The sequence below is a fragment of the Leptonychotes weddellii genome, chromosome 10, assembly GCF_054177405.1.
Source record: "Leptonychotes weddellii isolate Sample4059 chromosome 10, ASM5417740v2, whole genome shotgun sequence".
In the NCBI taxonomy this organism is placed as follows: Eukaryota; Metazoa; Chordata; class Mammalia; order Carnivora; family Phocidae; genus Leptonychotes; species Leptonychotes weddellii.
The window spans coordinates 102,190,003-102,204,953 of NC_138378.1; the positions used below are offsets into that span (position 1 = coordinate 102,190,003).

General features: G+C 43.0%; 1 protein-coding gene across 1 annotated transcript in view; it reads left to right on the top strand.

Moving 5' to 3' along the window:
• Nucleotides 1–14,951, top strand: part of LOC145716006 (ALK tyrosine kinase receptor-like) — a 541,645-nt gene that overhangs the window by 461,322 nt on the left and 65,372 nt on the right. Inside the window, exon 5 of the mRNA XM_081797301.1 lies at nt 10,301–10,428. Within this exon, the coding sequence (XP_081653427.1) occupies nt 10,301–10,428 (128 nt within the window). The remainder of the gene's footprint in view (nt 1–10,300; nt 10,429–14,951) is intronic.

Consider the following 14,951-nt stretch of genomic DNA (forward strand, 5'->3'; position numbering starts at 1 on the left):
CATCCCTGGATGGCCACCCATAAAAGGGGTGGGGCAGGTGCAGCATGTGGAATGGGGGAATCATCTCCCATGGGGACAAGTCTGTGGGCTGTCCTGACCCCACCTATCCGGGCCCCTCCAGCCTTTTCCAGCTGACCACTATCCCAGCCCCAGAATGTGTTTACAGGGCTGCAGTTTATGGCCAGGTCTACCCTACCACCTGGAGTTTCAGCACAGCTGGCTTGACTTGGCCAGAGATTCGTGACTGAAATGGAGCCTCTGAGCTTGGGCATCAGCATTTCGCTTGGCGTAGAGGCTTGCATTTGTATTGAACCAATCAACACATTAATGCATTAAATGGCATTTAGGCTGGCTCTCTAGGGAGCAAGATGGGCAACTGGCTGTCATTTGAGCGTGAGCAAAGAGGATTGCTTTCAGGCCTGGAAAATCATGGGTGTTGAGGTGGGGGCACAAGATGAAAGCCCTAACCCTAGCCCCACTCAGGACTCAGAACTCGAGTGAGAGGCAGAGTGCTGAAGGAAGGATCCTACAGAAACGGCCACATTCCAGGTTTCAGTGTTGTCTTTATTCTTTCTCCTTGGGAGGATGTATTTGAAAAACAAAACAAAACAAAAAAAAACAAAAGGACTAACTGCATTGAGTTGGCTTGGGAAAAAAAGAGGTTGTATTTGGAAAGAACAGATGGTGGTAAAAAGTTATTGGAAGGAACAGAGTTAGGAAACCAAATTCCAGACTCCTACCGTCTGCAGGTGGGTGACTGCCCAAATCTCCTTACAGAAGGAGTTTGGAAAGGCAAAATGATCACCTGGGTCTCTAACCTGAGAAAATGACCGCCCACGCTGCCGGAGATATTGTCTGACAAGACTGTGGAATGGGGAACCCCGCTGGGATCCCCTCTGGTGCTCACTTCCGTAATTTTAAATGATTCCTGGAATGTGGCAACAACCGAACCCTCTCACCTTTCCCACCCCTTGCCCAGAATCCAGCTGAGTCCCTCCCTGTTGAGGGATGTTCAGCAGATGCTGGAGGAGGTGGGGGCTTGTGCGGGACCTAATCCAAAATGCAGAAGAACTGAAAGAGGAAATTCAGGACTCCCAGGCTCCCTTCTCTTGATTTAAGGTTTTCTCTCACTTGATTTTTTTGCCTGGTAATCAGTGGAACCTCCTTTAAAAAGAAGAAAAAATACCAGTGAATCCTCCAGGTGTTTTTTTATACAACCGAGAGCAAAGAAGAAGCCCTCTGGACAACAAGCTTGGGACCAATAGTTGCTTGGGAATCAACGGACATCCTTAAACATTTGTCTTTACTTACAACTTCTAGATGCATGTTCATTCACTAATCTCTTGATGTAGGGCCAAGGCCTTTGCTTCCAATATGGGCCTGTTGATTGGAGTTCTGCTTTGTCTTTTCTCCATAAACCATGTTCATGACGCCACAACACACATTCTCGATTTTCAGTTTCAGTTCCTCCAAAATGGAAATAATCTTAAAACACTTGGGAAATAACCTGAAAACTTCCAGATTTTTAAGATTTTCCCCCCTGATCTTTTTTGTTGCCCCATATAGACCAAATTAAACAGCAATTATTTTTAGTGATTTATCAGTGCTAGTCTTTACAAAGTAATTTAAATTTTTCTTGCTTGTGTTGCATCACCTGAAGGAGCACACCTGACATAAACAGGCTTGGGAACAAGCCTAACTGACTCTCAGTAGGCATCTAACTCAGGTGATGGGAATAGAGAGTGTAGGAGTCCTGGAGGGTAAGCTGGAACATCCAGGAGGCACAGGGGGGTTCCACTGAATGTGCAATGCAGAGATTGGGCTAACCCCAGCAAGCCGATTGGTCACATGGAGGCCAGTCAAGAACACTTCTTCGACCATTTATTTTCCTGACAACTGTGGCTATGATCAGTCTACTTCTGCCCACCGCGCTCCTAATGATTCAGGAACTAGATCACTAGAGGTAGATTCTGTCTCCCCTTCCTGGCCTGCTATAGAGAATAAAGGAAAGCATCTCAACCAGGGGCCGGGTGGATGCCTGCCTCCCACAAGCCTGCGTATTCCAACCTGGATTAGGATGATGTGGAATCTGAGGAGGGAAGGAATAGGGTAGTCTGGGACAACTTTGAGAAGAAGCCAAAATATTTATTAGATGCATCCTTTTCTGCACACTGTTGGTCTTCAAGTACTACCCACCCTCAACCCAGCAAAAAGCTCTTCTAAGAAACTAATCATTTACATTTAGCATAAATATAAACCTGTACAGTGTAGTAGAAAGTGCGAGAGTTTTGAGATAAAGAGTCACGGGTTCATATCACTTCTTACCATTTACTACATGGGCAAGTTGTGTAAGCCTCTCTGAGCCTCAATTTTCTTATAAAATGGGGGTGATAATATCTGTTTCATGCACTTACTGTGAATATTAAATGAGATAAAGTAAAATAGCTTTATATTCTGCCTTAAATCCCTTCTGGAAAGATGCAGAACATAAATAAACATGCACACAGACCAATAAAGTGCTTGGCACAATGTTCCCTGGGATATCTGCATTTGTACATTTTGCCTCTTCATCTCCACAGGAGGGAACGAAAGAGGCTTCGAAAATCCTGGTATTCTGGGGTGGGAGGCTCTCCCCAAATTTCCCAAACCCCACCACATGGTCAGTTTCCTATTCCACCTTCTTCTAAGGTCGCTCTTTGAAGGTCATCTACCACCCTGGGTTTAGGAGAGAAGAGAAACACGAACACAATAAGAGCAGTATTACCTGAGAGGCTTACTGAGTGTTAGCCCCACATGTGTTAACTCACTCAGTCTTCACAGCACCTCTGGAAGGTTCTATTATTATCCCCACTTCTTAATGACAGAACACTGGCACAGACACGTAGCTGGCCAAAGGTCACAGCCAAAAAGAGACAGAATTGAGCTTATAAAACAGGAAATCTGGCTCCAGAGTTTGTGGTCTTAATATGTTTCCTTGAAAGAAGAAAAAAGGGAAGGAGGGAGGGTGGGAGGAAAATTAGAAGAAGCTAAAGAGAGGCCAGGAAAAGGAGCCTATTCATTTCTTCTTTGCTTAAAAGCATGAGAGAAGAATTAGGAGAAACACAGTTTGGGAACATTTTCTCAGCCCCTGCTCCAGGAAAGCTGGGCAACCTTCCAGATCCCTGTCACCGATACAGCATGTCTGATGTAAACCAAAACTGCTTTCTAGCTGCCAATGCTAAGTTCTCAACCAAGTCCACCTGTGGCCACAGCGAGCATCCCCTTTTCTCCAGCAGAGCCAGAAACCAGTCTCCGCCTCCAGGCAGCTCTTTGCCACCACAGGCCAGTAGGAGCCACAGTCAACCTGAAACCTCATTTCTACCCAGATCTGAAACTCCCCAGGGCACATCTATCTAAGTTTTGGGCAATTGTAGATGGCAAGGGAGTAAGAAAGCCAAGAGTACCTGGATAAAAGACCCCACGCCCCAATTATAGAAAATTAACAAGCAACAAAGGACTTCACACTAAAATTTACATTGATCTGGCATTTTTTCCCCGCTATCTCCCATAAAAAATGCTTTAAATGCAGGCTGATTTAATGGAAACAATAAAAAATAGTGCTGAATGGTTTATATTTGCTGCAGAATTACTGTAAGGTATATTTTAAGAAATTTTTGAAAGTTATGTGTGGTTTTTTTTCCTTTAGGATAAGATGAGAGAGAAAAGTGCAATTGGCTTTTTTTTTTTTCCTATATTGATCTAGACGAACTCCCACAGGCTCAGTTTCTTGTTTCTCACAAATCCTCACACCTTCACACGCACGTCTGGACGCTTGTCAAGAGAGTCTTAGCAGAGAGACATGTGAAGGAATGTCAGCAGCAGGGCGCGAGCCTCGACAGTGTTACGTTCACTAAAAATGATAGTCGTGGGACTGAGCTCTACCAGATAGGGACAAGCTGGTTGTCTAATTTATGTGGCTTCCATCATCCTCTGCTTAACCCAGGAGTTCGGCTATCTTGGCAAGGGGTCTAGTCACCACCTAAATGAGTTTGCTCTCATGACCACTGCAGAACATGCAGATGACCACATCTTCTAGCTTCCAGCCCCCAGCCATGTTCACCAGGGCCAGCAGTTAGAACAAAGCCTCAGGAAGACACAGTTTCTAACCTCAGGAAGCTAAAAAGGGCAGTTTAAGATAGTGTACCTAAAGACTAATGGAGTCACACTAACCTGAGTTTAAAACTCAGCTGAGAAGACACCTGGGTGGCTCAGTTAATTGGGCATCTGACTCTTAGTTTTGGCTCAGGTTTTGATCTCCTGGTTGGGAGATGGAGCCCTGCGTGGGGCTCCCTGCTCAGTGGGGAGTCTGCTTCCCCTCTTCCTCTCCCTCTGCCCCTCCCCCCACTCATGCACACTCTCTCTCAAATAAATAAATCTTTAAAACTCAGCTGGAAGCAGAGTATACTGTAGGCCTTCAATAATATTAACTGTTCTTGTTGCTCTTGTTAATATTCATAGTGACTTGGTTTAAGCTTGACCTGCCTTGTAGAGGACATTCACACATCAGATGGGACCTCTCCTAGTTGAGCACTCAGATCCCTCCATGTCTCAATTACTTCAATTCTCTGAGTCTTTTCTTGGGTTCTTGGGTACTCAGATAAGAGCTAATTTGATGGCTGCTTCCCATGGCCCTGCCCCTTTAAAGAACAGACCTGTGGGCAAATGGGGAGCCAAGAGCTATGTGATGAACAAACCTGCAAACAGCCCTTGACCCCCAAACTTTCCTAGTCCTTAGGTTCCTCCTAACAGGGAAGGCATCCTTATTACCTGAATGGCTGATAGCTAATGAGTAATGAATTGACAGGAACTTTCAGATGAACTCGGCTCCATTACAATATAACTTTTATCCAAGAATGTGAGAATCTTGTCTGATTTAACAGAAATGTGTCATGTATTTGTTCTCTCGTTCAACAAATACGGTATCTGGAGACACAACGATGAATGACCTACTACCCTAGCTTTAAGGAGGAGCATGAAAGACCTAAGGGACCTCTTTCCTATAGAGACCAACGGAAACCATTGACTCCAGTCAGCCTGGACCTCCTGTTCTCAGAACACACAGTCTATATGGCCTCTACTCATGTGCTCACACCAACCTCTCTTTCTGTGTTGCCCTCTTCCCATTTCCTGCCCCCCCTTCATAACCCAGCCTCAAGTTACACCCAACCTGAGACATCACTTTGCCCTCTAAGCTTTCAATGTACATAATGCCCATACCACTCACTTAGTTTTTCTATACTGCCATTCACTATAAATGTTGGTATTTACTTTCACTCTTTCTCACTAGTCTGTAAGCTCCAGGAGTGCCAAGCTAAATCCTAAACTCTTAGGATCCCCAGAGCATTTAATACTTTATTTAGTGGGCAAAAACACACCAATAAATACCAGAGAAATGGAATTCAATTCAAAAAATTCTAACCAACATCTCGACACAAGGCATCTTTCCACATGCCACAAGAAGATACAAAGGTAAATAAGAGGCTTTTACTCTAAAGCAAGATAAGTACATTTGGAGGGCTCTGCGCAGAATGTTGACCTCCTGTTATAGTCACTAATATATTTTGTTGTCTGGGTATTTCAACATGATTTCTTTGGGCTGTGCTTAACACATGAAGATCCATTTAAAAATGAAGACTTTTTTCTGGCTTAAGTAAATAAGGTGTCTGCTATTGATAAATTACGAATGCTGTTCTCCCTTTCTTTTACCTACATTCCTTTCCCCCTTGAATTTCATAAATGAGTTGAGATACTGATAGTTTCATGGACCAGTGCCATTCCATGAAGAAAGCTGTGGTCTTCTGTAAAAATAGCTTCTACTATTGAGACCCCCAAAAGGATGTCCCTTTGCATACATCCTTCTGACAAATCCTCACAACAATCCAGTGAGCTAGGCATTATGATTTCCATCTTAAAAATAAGGAAACTGAAGATCAGAGAAGTTAAATTATTTGCTTAAGATCATTTAGCTAACTAGATGGTGGAGCTGAGAACTGACTCTAGGCCTCGCGATATTGCAACAACCAAAACCATCTCAGAAAGGCATCCCATTGAATAGCATGTAGGGTTCAATTTGTGAGCCAGCCCCATGTCAACATCATGCCTATTAGAAGAGCACACAATAGCAAAGTAACACATATTTCTCTGTCTTATCAGCTGCCGTCCATAGTCCTCACGGGCCATCAAAAAGTTCCCTTCTCTCTGGGCTTTTTTTTTTTTTAAAGATTTTATTTATTTGACAGAGAGAAAGACAGTGAGAGAGGGAACACAAGCAGTGGGAGTGGGAGAGGGAGAAGCAGACTCCCCATGGAGCAGGGAACCCATTGCGGGGCTCGATCCCAGGACCCTGGCATTATGACCTGAGCCGAAGGCAGACGCTTAACGACTGAGCCACCCAGGTGCCCCTCTCTGGGCTTTAAATAACTTCATGCCTTCATCCTCCTTGAGTCATGGATACTAAACTTTCAATCTCATCAGCAGCTGGCTTCACATCAGATGTGCTGACGGTTTCCTTTAAAAATGTACAGACTAACCTGGTATGGAGTGGGGGAACCTTGGAGATGCTTGTGACCATGTCAGAGCTTCTTAGGATTTTTTGGTTTGTGTGTGCATTTTCTGAAGATGTATTTTACTATCTGGCTGGCCTGTGTATCCTTATAACCCAGACTGGTGATTCTTCTAATAATGCAAAGTAGATACCTCCTTTTCTGTTTCTGGGATTCCAGTGATATGGAGTGGTGACTGAGTATGGTGACTGAGTATACAGACTGAACCAGAAGTTGCCTTGTCTCTTGTCCTTGCAGTCTGGGAGCAATAATATACTTGACTTTAATCTTAGGTCTGCAGGTAACCAAAAATGTGACCTTGGGCAAGTCGCTCCATTTCTCTGAAGGGATGGAACTTAGTCTCTTTACAGATAATAAATCTCTAATTCTTTGACTAATCACTTCTTCCACCTTCTGTAGAATATTGTTTGTGCATTGCAGCTTTCATAAAGTGTTTTGTCACTAGGACTCCTACAAATTGCTAGAGAAGTGTAAGCACCATATCAATAAGGGACCTTGGAGAACTTTTGATTCAATCCTTGCATTTTGCTAACAAAGGAACTAAACCCCAAGGAGGTACAGGAACATACCCTAACCCATGCAGATCCAAAACCAGAACCCAGGATTCAGCTCCCAACTCCCAACTGAGTGGCCTTTATAGGTACTATTTTCAGTCTCCAACTCAGAAATGGACCTTGATATTCACAAACCAACTCTCCTGGCTTTTTTTTTTTTTAACATGGGTTCTAATTTATTCAGTATGATGTAACCACTCAGCAAAAATGTGTGGTCAGGTTTTTTTTCCTCAGCAAATTCACACAAATTTGGAGACACTTTCTCTGGTTGAGAATACATTGATCAGAAAAGATCCAAAATTTCAGGCATTCAGAGTAGAGTGCCTTATCCAAAGTCATCAGACACTTGAGGGGCAGAGCCAAAACTGGAAGTGGAGAACTCTAGAGAGACAACTGGAAGATAATGGATGGTGACAGGCTGACCATACAGTCTTTCTGGCTTCCCAGAATCCAGATGGACTCCCCACACTGTCACGTTGATTGATTGAAGCACCAGTGCTAAGATACCCACAAATCCCCAGACCATGGACACAGCTGCACGTTGGTCTCTAGGAGGATCCAGGTCAGAACATAACCTTCCCTCCCTCAAACCCAAGTACAGTTGCCACAGCCAAAGAGGGAAATAGAACCCTAATAAGGGAGTTTCATGACTGCAGGGATATGAGCAAAGAAAATGGAGTCAGACAGAAAAGAGAGCTTGCATTTGCTGTTCCTGTTTCTGCTGTCTCTTAAACAAAGCTGACCCTAGATATAAACTTGCCCTTTTCTTGTCCCAACTTCCCTAGTCATAAAATACATGTTTGGCAACTGCTTTGAAAGTTATTAAAGCTGCAGCAGTAAACTATGGGAGGCCAGAGAATTTCAGACAAAAGTTATTGCATCAGTAATTCAGAAACTAATTCCTAAAACTCTTGACACATTTAGCCAGAGGGCTAATGCCAATATAGAAATGGAAATCATTGTCAAGGGCCACAGTGTACCTGGAATTAAAATCCATCATTCCTTGCAGCAGAGAGCTACGATTTTGGCAGAATATGAATAGTCAGGCGTTTCTCCACCATCTTTCCTCAAAAATAAGGTTCTTTATTTTTTCAGAAGGACAAGAAAAATTCTGCTCTCTTTGTTTGTGTGTTTTTTTTCCTTAAGAATGCCACATTTACATTTGCTTTTCAAATATTTATTTCTTTGACAGCTCCACATTTAAACCGAAAGGGCTCCTTTTCCTTATTCAATTGCACCGGTTTTATTTTGGATAGAAATCCTGCTGGGTACCGTAACAGGGAACAAACTTTACAACAGCAATAATCCCTTCTACAGCGTCTATTGTGGGGAAACTTAATACACTTGTATTAAGTGGCTGAGGCATTGGCTCTGGTGATCTGAATTAACTACAGAAGAGCAGAGAGAACAAAACTACCTTCTTCACTCAGCTGATTCCCACTGCATACCCCGCAACGTGGCAGGCCTGGAGACTCAAAACTGCCATGCAAGGGCACCCCACTGAAAGACCACCGATTGCCTTAGGCGATGCCTTCATCATCAAAAGGCAGCAAAGACGGGACAGATGTGATGAGATCCAATGCTAACAAGCAGATGGAGAAATGGGCTCTCTGATGCACTGTTGGAGGACTGACAGTATGCTCAGAGTTCTCAATGTGCATGCACTTTAACTGGGGTTCTAAGAATTTGTCTTAAGGCAGTATTTACAGAGATACACAGAGCTAGCTTCAGCATGATCGTGAAGGGAAAAACTCAGAAGCAATGCCCAAATCATTAAAAATGCAATCCTTGAACTCATCACATAGTCTGTATTTATTGTCTCCCTACATACAATTGAGTGGCCAAGTCCAGTCACAGAGAGCACGTGGAAGATGACGGCCTTGTTTATATAAAAGTGTAACTAAAAGCCTCCACTGGGGTATTCACCATGGTTATCTCTAGATAATGAGCTTCTGGGTGACTTTTAATTTCCTTTGCCAACTTCTCTGAATGGTTGGATCTTTAATATTTTTTTACGGTGAGCATCACTTTCTACCTTGCGGGGGTGGGGGTGCTTTAAACACTTTTTTTTTTAAAACAGAAAGCTAATCTTTCCCTAAATTCCTTTGCACTGTACTGCCCAGCCTACCGAAGGCCTTACATCATGGTAGGACACTATGAAACACTGTGAGGAGTTCATGGGTGTATTCCTCTGTCAAACCTCCTCAATTCATACACTTTAAGTCACCAAGCTATGCATTTTTAGGACATGCAATTTATTGTATGTCAATTATACCTCAATAAAACTGTTTTTAAAGGACAAAAAATATGAAGTAGTCCAGGTAATTGTGATTAACCACGCAAAATGTCAACATAATTGTGTATGTTTAAGAAACCTGAATCAATGGCAGAAAAGAAATTTGATGTTCCAATCAGTGACAGGAGGCTATTCCAAGAGGTTAATAGCATGAGTGAGGTGTAAAAAATGTTCATTCAGCTTATTCTCTGTTCTCCAGCGGTGTCCGTGTCCTTGATCATAGATGGCTGCAGAGCTCACCATTTGACCTACTTCTATCTTCTTCTGTTTGCACCATTTTGCAGAGTTCACACCAATCTTAGGTACCTTTTACCCCAAACTACATGCTTTGGTGCACTTTAATTTTCCTGAAGTAAATAAATAGCCCTTGCTTGCTTCAATCCTTAAGTGACCACATAGCAAACTCAAGGGTTATGAGACTCTGGGATCAGAAAAAATTCTGAAAGCCAAAATTCTTTCCAAAGATAATTACGGATCCACCGATACATGTTTTTGAAGACTATCCCTTCACTCTGCCAGCAGATATTCTTAAGTACATATATTCTTTTCCCGTAAGATTAACTACTAAAGCAGTCCAAAGGTCTGCAGTTGCCTGAAAGAATATAACGAAAGAAACACCAGTGGCTACAGTGGGTTTGAGAAGTGGGTCTCTGGGTTAGTTGGACAAGAAGGAAACAAACGTTTGCATGTTGCTGTCAGAGTTGTTCTCAGAGCTTCTTAGGGTTGCATCGGTTGCGGCCCATGAAGAGTGTGGGCCTAGAAATCACTACAGAATCTCTGTGCAAGTTAGGCCTGCTTCTCATCACTGTTTCTCTCTGCTCTTCCCCCCTGCATTCCAATGTGACCAGATGGACGGTGCTTCAGGGAAGAATTGGGCGCCCAGAGAATCCCTTCCGCGTGGCCCTGGAATATATCTCAAGTGGAAACCGAAGTTTGTCTGCAGTGGACTTCTTTGCCCTGAAGAACTGCAGTGAAGGTATCTGAATCTGGCTTTCTCCTCCCTTCCTTGGTAGCTTGCTGTCTTAAGTGTGTCCATAACCTGCCGCCACAATTAGCTGGGCATGTGCTTGCTTATCTAGTAAAGTCTATGGTGCCTTGGGGCTGGTTCTGAATATTATCAAGTGCTCCACAGCCCAACTGATCAATTTTCAAAGACTGAGTATAACTTTATATCTGCTTACCTTAAAACTTCATCAAACAGAATATAGTCTTTGTTAGAGAACATATCAGCTCAACTTCCCGGGCTGCCAAATGCTTTCAGCTATGTTGGTTTGGTTTGGTTTGGTTTGGTTTTTTATTGTGGAAAATTTCAAATGTATGCAAATAAATAGAATAGTGCAGTGACCCCTATATACCTTCAACTCAGTTTCAATAATTATCAACATTCTACCATTTTTCTTTCACCTGTATCTCTACCCACTCCTTACCCCTCCAACTTGATAGTGATTATTTTACTTTTTTTCTCTGAGGCAAACTTTATGGCTAAGTATTCTTAATGAGTTGATTCCTACTGTTATTAAGGGGTGACTTAGGAAATGGTTATATATGAAATATTTTGACCATTTTGTAAATACCATTAGGGCACTGTCCACTCTGTCATTGAATTCCTTTGCATAAGTCCCACATTCAAGATTTGTTACCAAGAAAAAGCATCTCTCTCCTGAAGAAAATTTGTTGTTTTTTTTTTTCTTTTTGCCTTTGTTGCCAGGAAACTGAACTAAATGCAATACTCAATCACAGTAATTATATCTGTATAGGTTTCTGATAAGCTTATTTCCCCTCCCTCTACAGAGTTTTTGACCTTCTACTCTTGTTTTCAAGATCACCTATTTATCTTTCATTAGACACTGCTTCAAGTCTGATTGGTAAACAGGAAGAAATGAATCATCAACAGATATAGGAGGTTGATCTTTCCTTGATTGTTCAGAAGACCTAGGGTCATATGATAAACACCCTCTATTGTTTCCCACATGTGGAAGGTATAGGAGGTGGGCTTGAATTATACAGATCTTCGGGAAGAAGTTGTTTTCATTATTGCTCTTCTTCTGTGCCTGCGTCTGCCCAGAGGTTCAGTGGGAAGGGAGTTCTCCCGTGTGCCATGGAATCTGTGGTCTGAGAGGACCAAGAATGAAGTTTGGAGAGGAAGGAAGCCTGTGGTACTCCCAGACCTAAGTTCTCAATTTAGACTGTTCATGAGCAACCACGAAGGCTCATAACACACAGCGATCTGTTGCATGTAGAGGCCCAGCTTTGAATCTTGGGCCTCTTAGAGGTGCTATACAAAGGGGACTCCCTTAGGAGACCCCTGACCACCCAGTTTCTTATGCTGCTATGGCTCTTCATTCATTGCTGGTCTTGCAAGAACTTTCACAAAGTGGTTTGTTTGTTTGTTTTTCCTTTAATGAAAACTGGTTTATGTGTGAGAAAAAAGAAAAATCATCATAATGTGATAGATTGAACTTCAGTTCTAGTTGAAAAGGTGGTTAACCTGTGATGGGAGGCAATGTATAAGAAACATGTGGTTTGGGAGAAAGCCAGGAGCTTGTACAAATGTTTCCATGTTCACAAACTTGCAGATTTGTGGATGGCTCTGGACATCATCAATCCTTGCTGATGTCAAGGGTCTGTGTGCCGTCCAAAAGAGGCTATCTGTTGAAGTGGAGCCAGTTAACAGGAATGTGACAGGGAGAAGGTATAAGTTCCCAGAATTGGCCCAATCTCATTTGAACAATGGTCAGGAGAAGGGAATAAGAGACTACAAAACCCCAGATATCAGGCCCAGCCCATCCTCCTGCAAAAATTCTTCATACCTCTGAGTCAAGGCTCTCAAACAGTTATGCAGATTTTTCCTCCCTTACCCCTACAACTCCCTTTCACCTACGAATTCTTCCTCTGTATCTTATGTTGCATTTGCAGTGAGTTTGTTGCAGAGTTTCAAAGACCTGTTTCTTGTCGGCCTCTCTACCCTTATGAAACCAAGAGAGTTGACCTCTCTAACTTTCTCTAATGATCCAAAAAGTATGTCTTCTGGCAGAACAGTCTCTAAGAGGACGGAGAAAAGAAGTCTGCTTCTAATTCCCTTGAGAAGGTAAGTTGGCCAAGAGACCTAGGAAGGTTCTCATGTCCCAGCTACCTTCCTTCAGAGGCTCATGTCTAAAAACAGAGGGTCTCCATGGAGAAGCAGATGTTCTCCGCACTCCTTCTTTGTCTTGGACTCCTGTGGCCACCAGTGGGTATGAAGAAATAAGTGTGAATGTGTAAAGCACAGAGCAGAGGAAAAACAAAGTGACTCCTGTGTTTCCTGAGAACTTCTAATTCTCCTCCCCATCATGGAAAAATTTCAGGTGCACATCAGTTGGTGTGGACAAGTTGCAAACATAGAAGCATCCTAAAACTACACTCACATTTTTAAATGGAAAGAATTATTTCAGAGGTACGCTCAAGGCTTATTTGATGTAGACAAATGTTTGTGTTTTCTGATGTATTGCTTTGATCAGGTCATGAAAGGAAAGAGATAAGGAGAGAGAAGTATTATCTTTGAGGGGGTGAACGGGGCTGGTGGCATGTTAGCCTGGGTTATAGATAGGTCTGCAGAATGCCGTGTCTATTTTCTGATAGTAACTTGGTCCCCTCCTGATGAGACACAGACGGAGTATGAAAGGAGACACATCTGTAGAACTCTATAGCTCTTCCTTTGCCTACATAAAGAGGCGCCATTTTAGTTAGTCCGGAGAAGGCTTACAGGGGATGTGGGGACAATTCTCCCTGCACAGGAGATGATACTTATCTGTGGGTGTCATCAGGGCAGAGCCCATGCCTCTTTCCTCTCTGAATCCTGACAGCTATCACACTGTGTAACACTTAATAAGTGCTCAGTTAAGAAGCAATAAAAGCTAACATCAACAGAGCACTTACCATGTGCAAAGGGAAATGCTGATCCTTTTAAGTGTGTTATCTCATGTGAACTTTACCATAATGCTATAAAGCAGGTTCTGTTATCCTTATCTATAGAAGTTTCAAAACTTGCCCAAGTCATTCAGTTAGGGAAAGATGGAGCCAAACTCAATCCCAAGTCAGTCTGACCACCAAGCCAATGTTTCTGTCCACAAAGTTCTGTCACCTTTATGGAATGTGTAGAGGCTGGGGTTCTAAATTCATTGCCAAAAGCTTTAGAATTATCTTTAACTCATCCTCTTATTCCTACATCCAAATGGCCAAGCCCTCGGCTCTAGACTTGTGGCTGCTTTTCATCCTATCCGTTGCTATCTAGATGCTACTGTTGCTGTCTCTTGAATTTACCCTTCTGACTTCATTTTCTTAGCAACGTACTTTACCCAGGGCTTTGTTATACATTCTTGGGCTTTGGCAGTAGCCAGCTGGTCTCCCTGATAGCATTACCCATCCCTCACACATTACCACACATTTCCTTTCCATGTGGCATTTTCAGGAGACCTCAGTAACTTCTTATTGCCTCCCACATCAGAAATATGGGAGCTAGAGTGGGCCATCTCACTCATTCCTGGGTCCAGGCAAGTGATGGGCTGAAGATCACCCAGCTGGTTGGTGGTAGAGCTGAGTTACATCAGGACCATCTCAACTCTGACTTTGGTACTTTCACCACTGCTCAGTCCTGCCTGGAAAGCCCCCAGTGTCTCTGCCTGATTTTTAAGCTTCTTTAAAATCTGGTCTCAGTACCTGTCCAACGTTATGCGCTCTGTTCTCTCACACCCCCAGCCCTCTAGTCAGACTGAGGCAGTGTACAGAAAACCAGCTTGGTCCCAGGCCTTCCGTTTTGAATGCAGATTCATCATTGAGGATCCAGTTTAGGGCCCAAACCCTCCAGAATATCATTCACAGCCATAGAAATTCTTCTCCGAATACTTTGCTCTCTACATCTAGATTTAGTAGCTGCTTTACAGTTATTTCCCAGTTAGTCATTTTGGGGCCCTAACTTGAGGTTTGGGATTTTGTCTTGTATTTCTTTTATTTCCTCAGGGGACAGTTAACACAGCGCTAAACACGTAGAAAACACTGCTTAAATACTTGTTGACTGATTGTTAGTTAATCAATCAATTGATAAATACTGCTCCTGCTTTTTTAGCTTTGGGCTATTACCCTACTACTGCCAAAAGAAGATAGCAGTAGGTGGAAATTGCTTAGAAGAGGTTTTTCCCTGATCTTAAAAAAGCCAGTGTGTATATTTGGCAGTGATGGGAAGGATATCAGCCCCCAGAGACACCCATGCCTGGGCTCCCAGGGAACCCTTCACCCATTCACAAATTATCATCATTATCATCCTGCCTTCAGCAGACAGTCCAAAGCAATAGAATGGTGCAGGACACTCATCAGGACCCCTCATGTTCAGAGGAGCCTACGGAAAAACACGTGTCAGAAAGGGCAGGGCTAGCTTCTCGAAAAAGATTTGAAAAACCCTGTGCCTCTGAGCAGCTCATAAGAATATACATTATTGGGGGCTCCTGGGTGGTTCAGTCGGTTGAG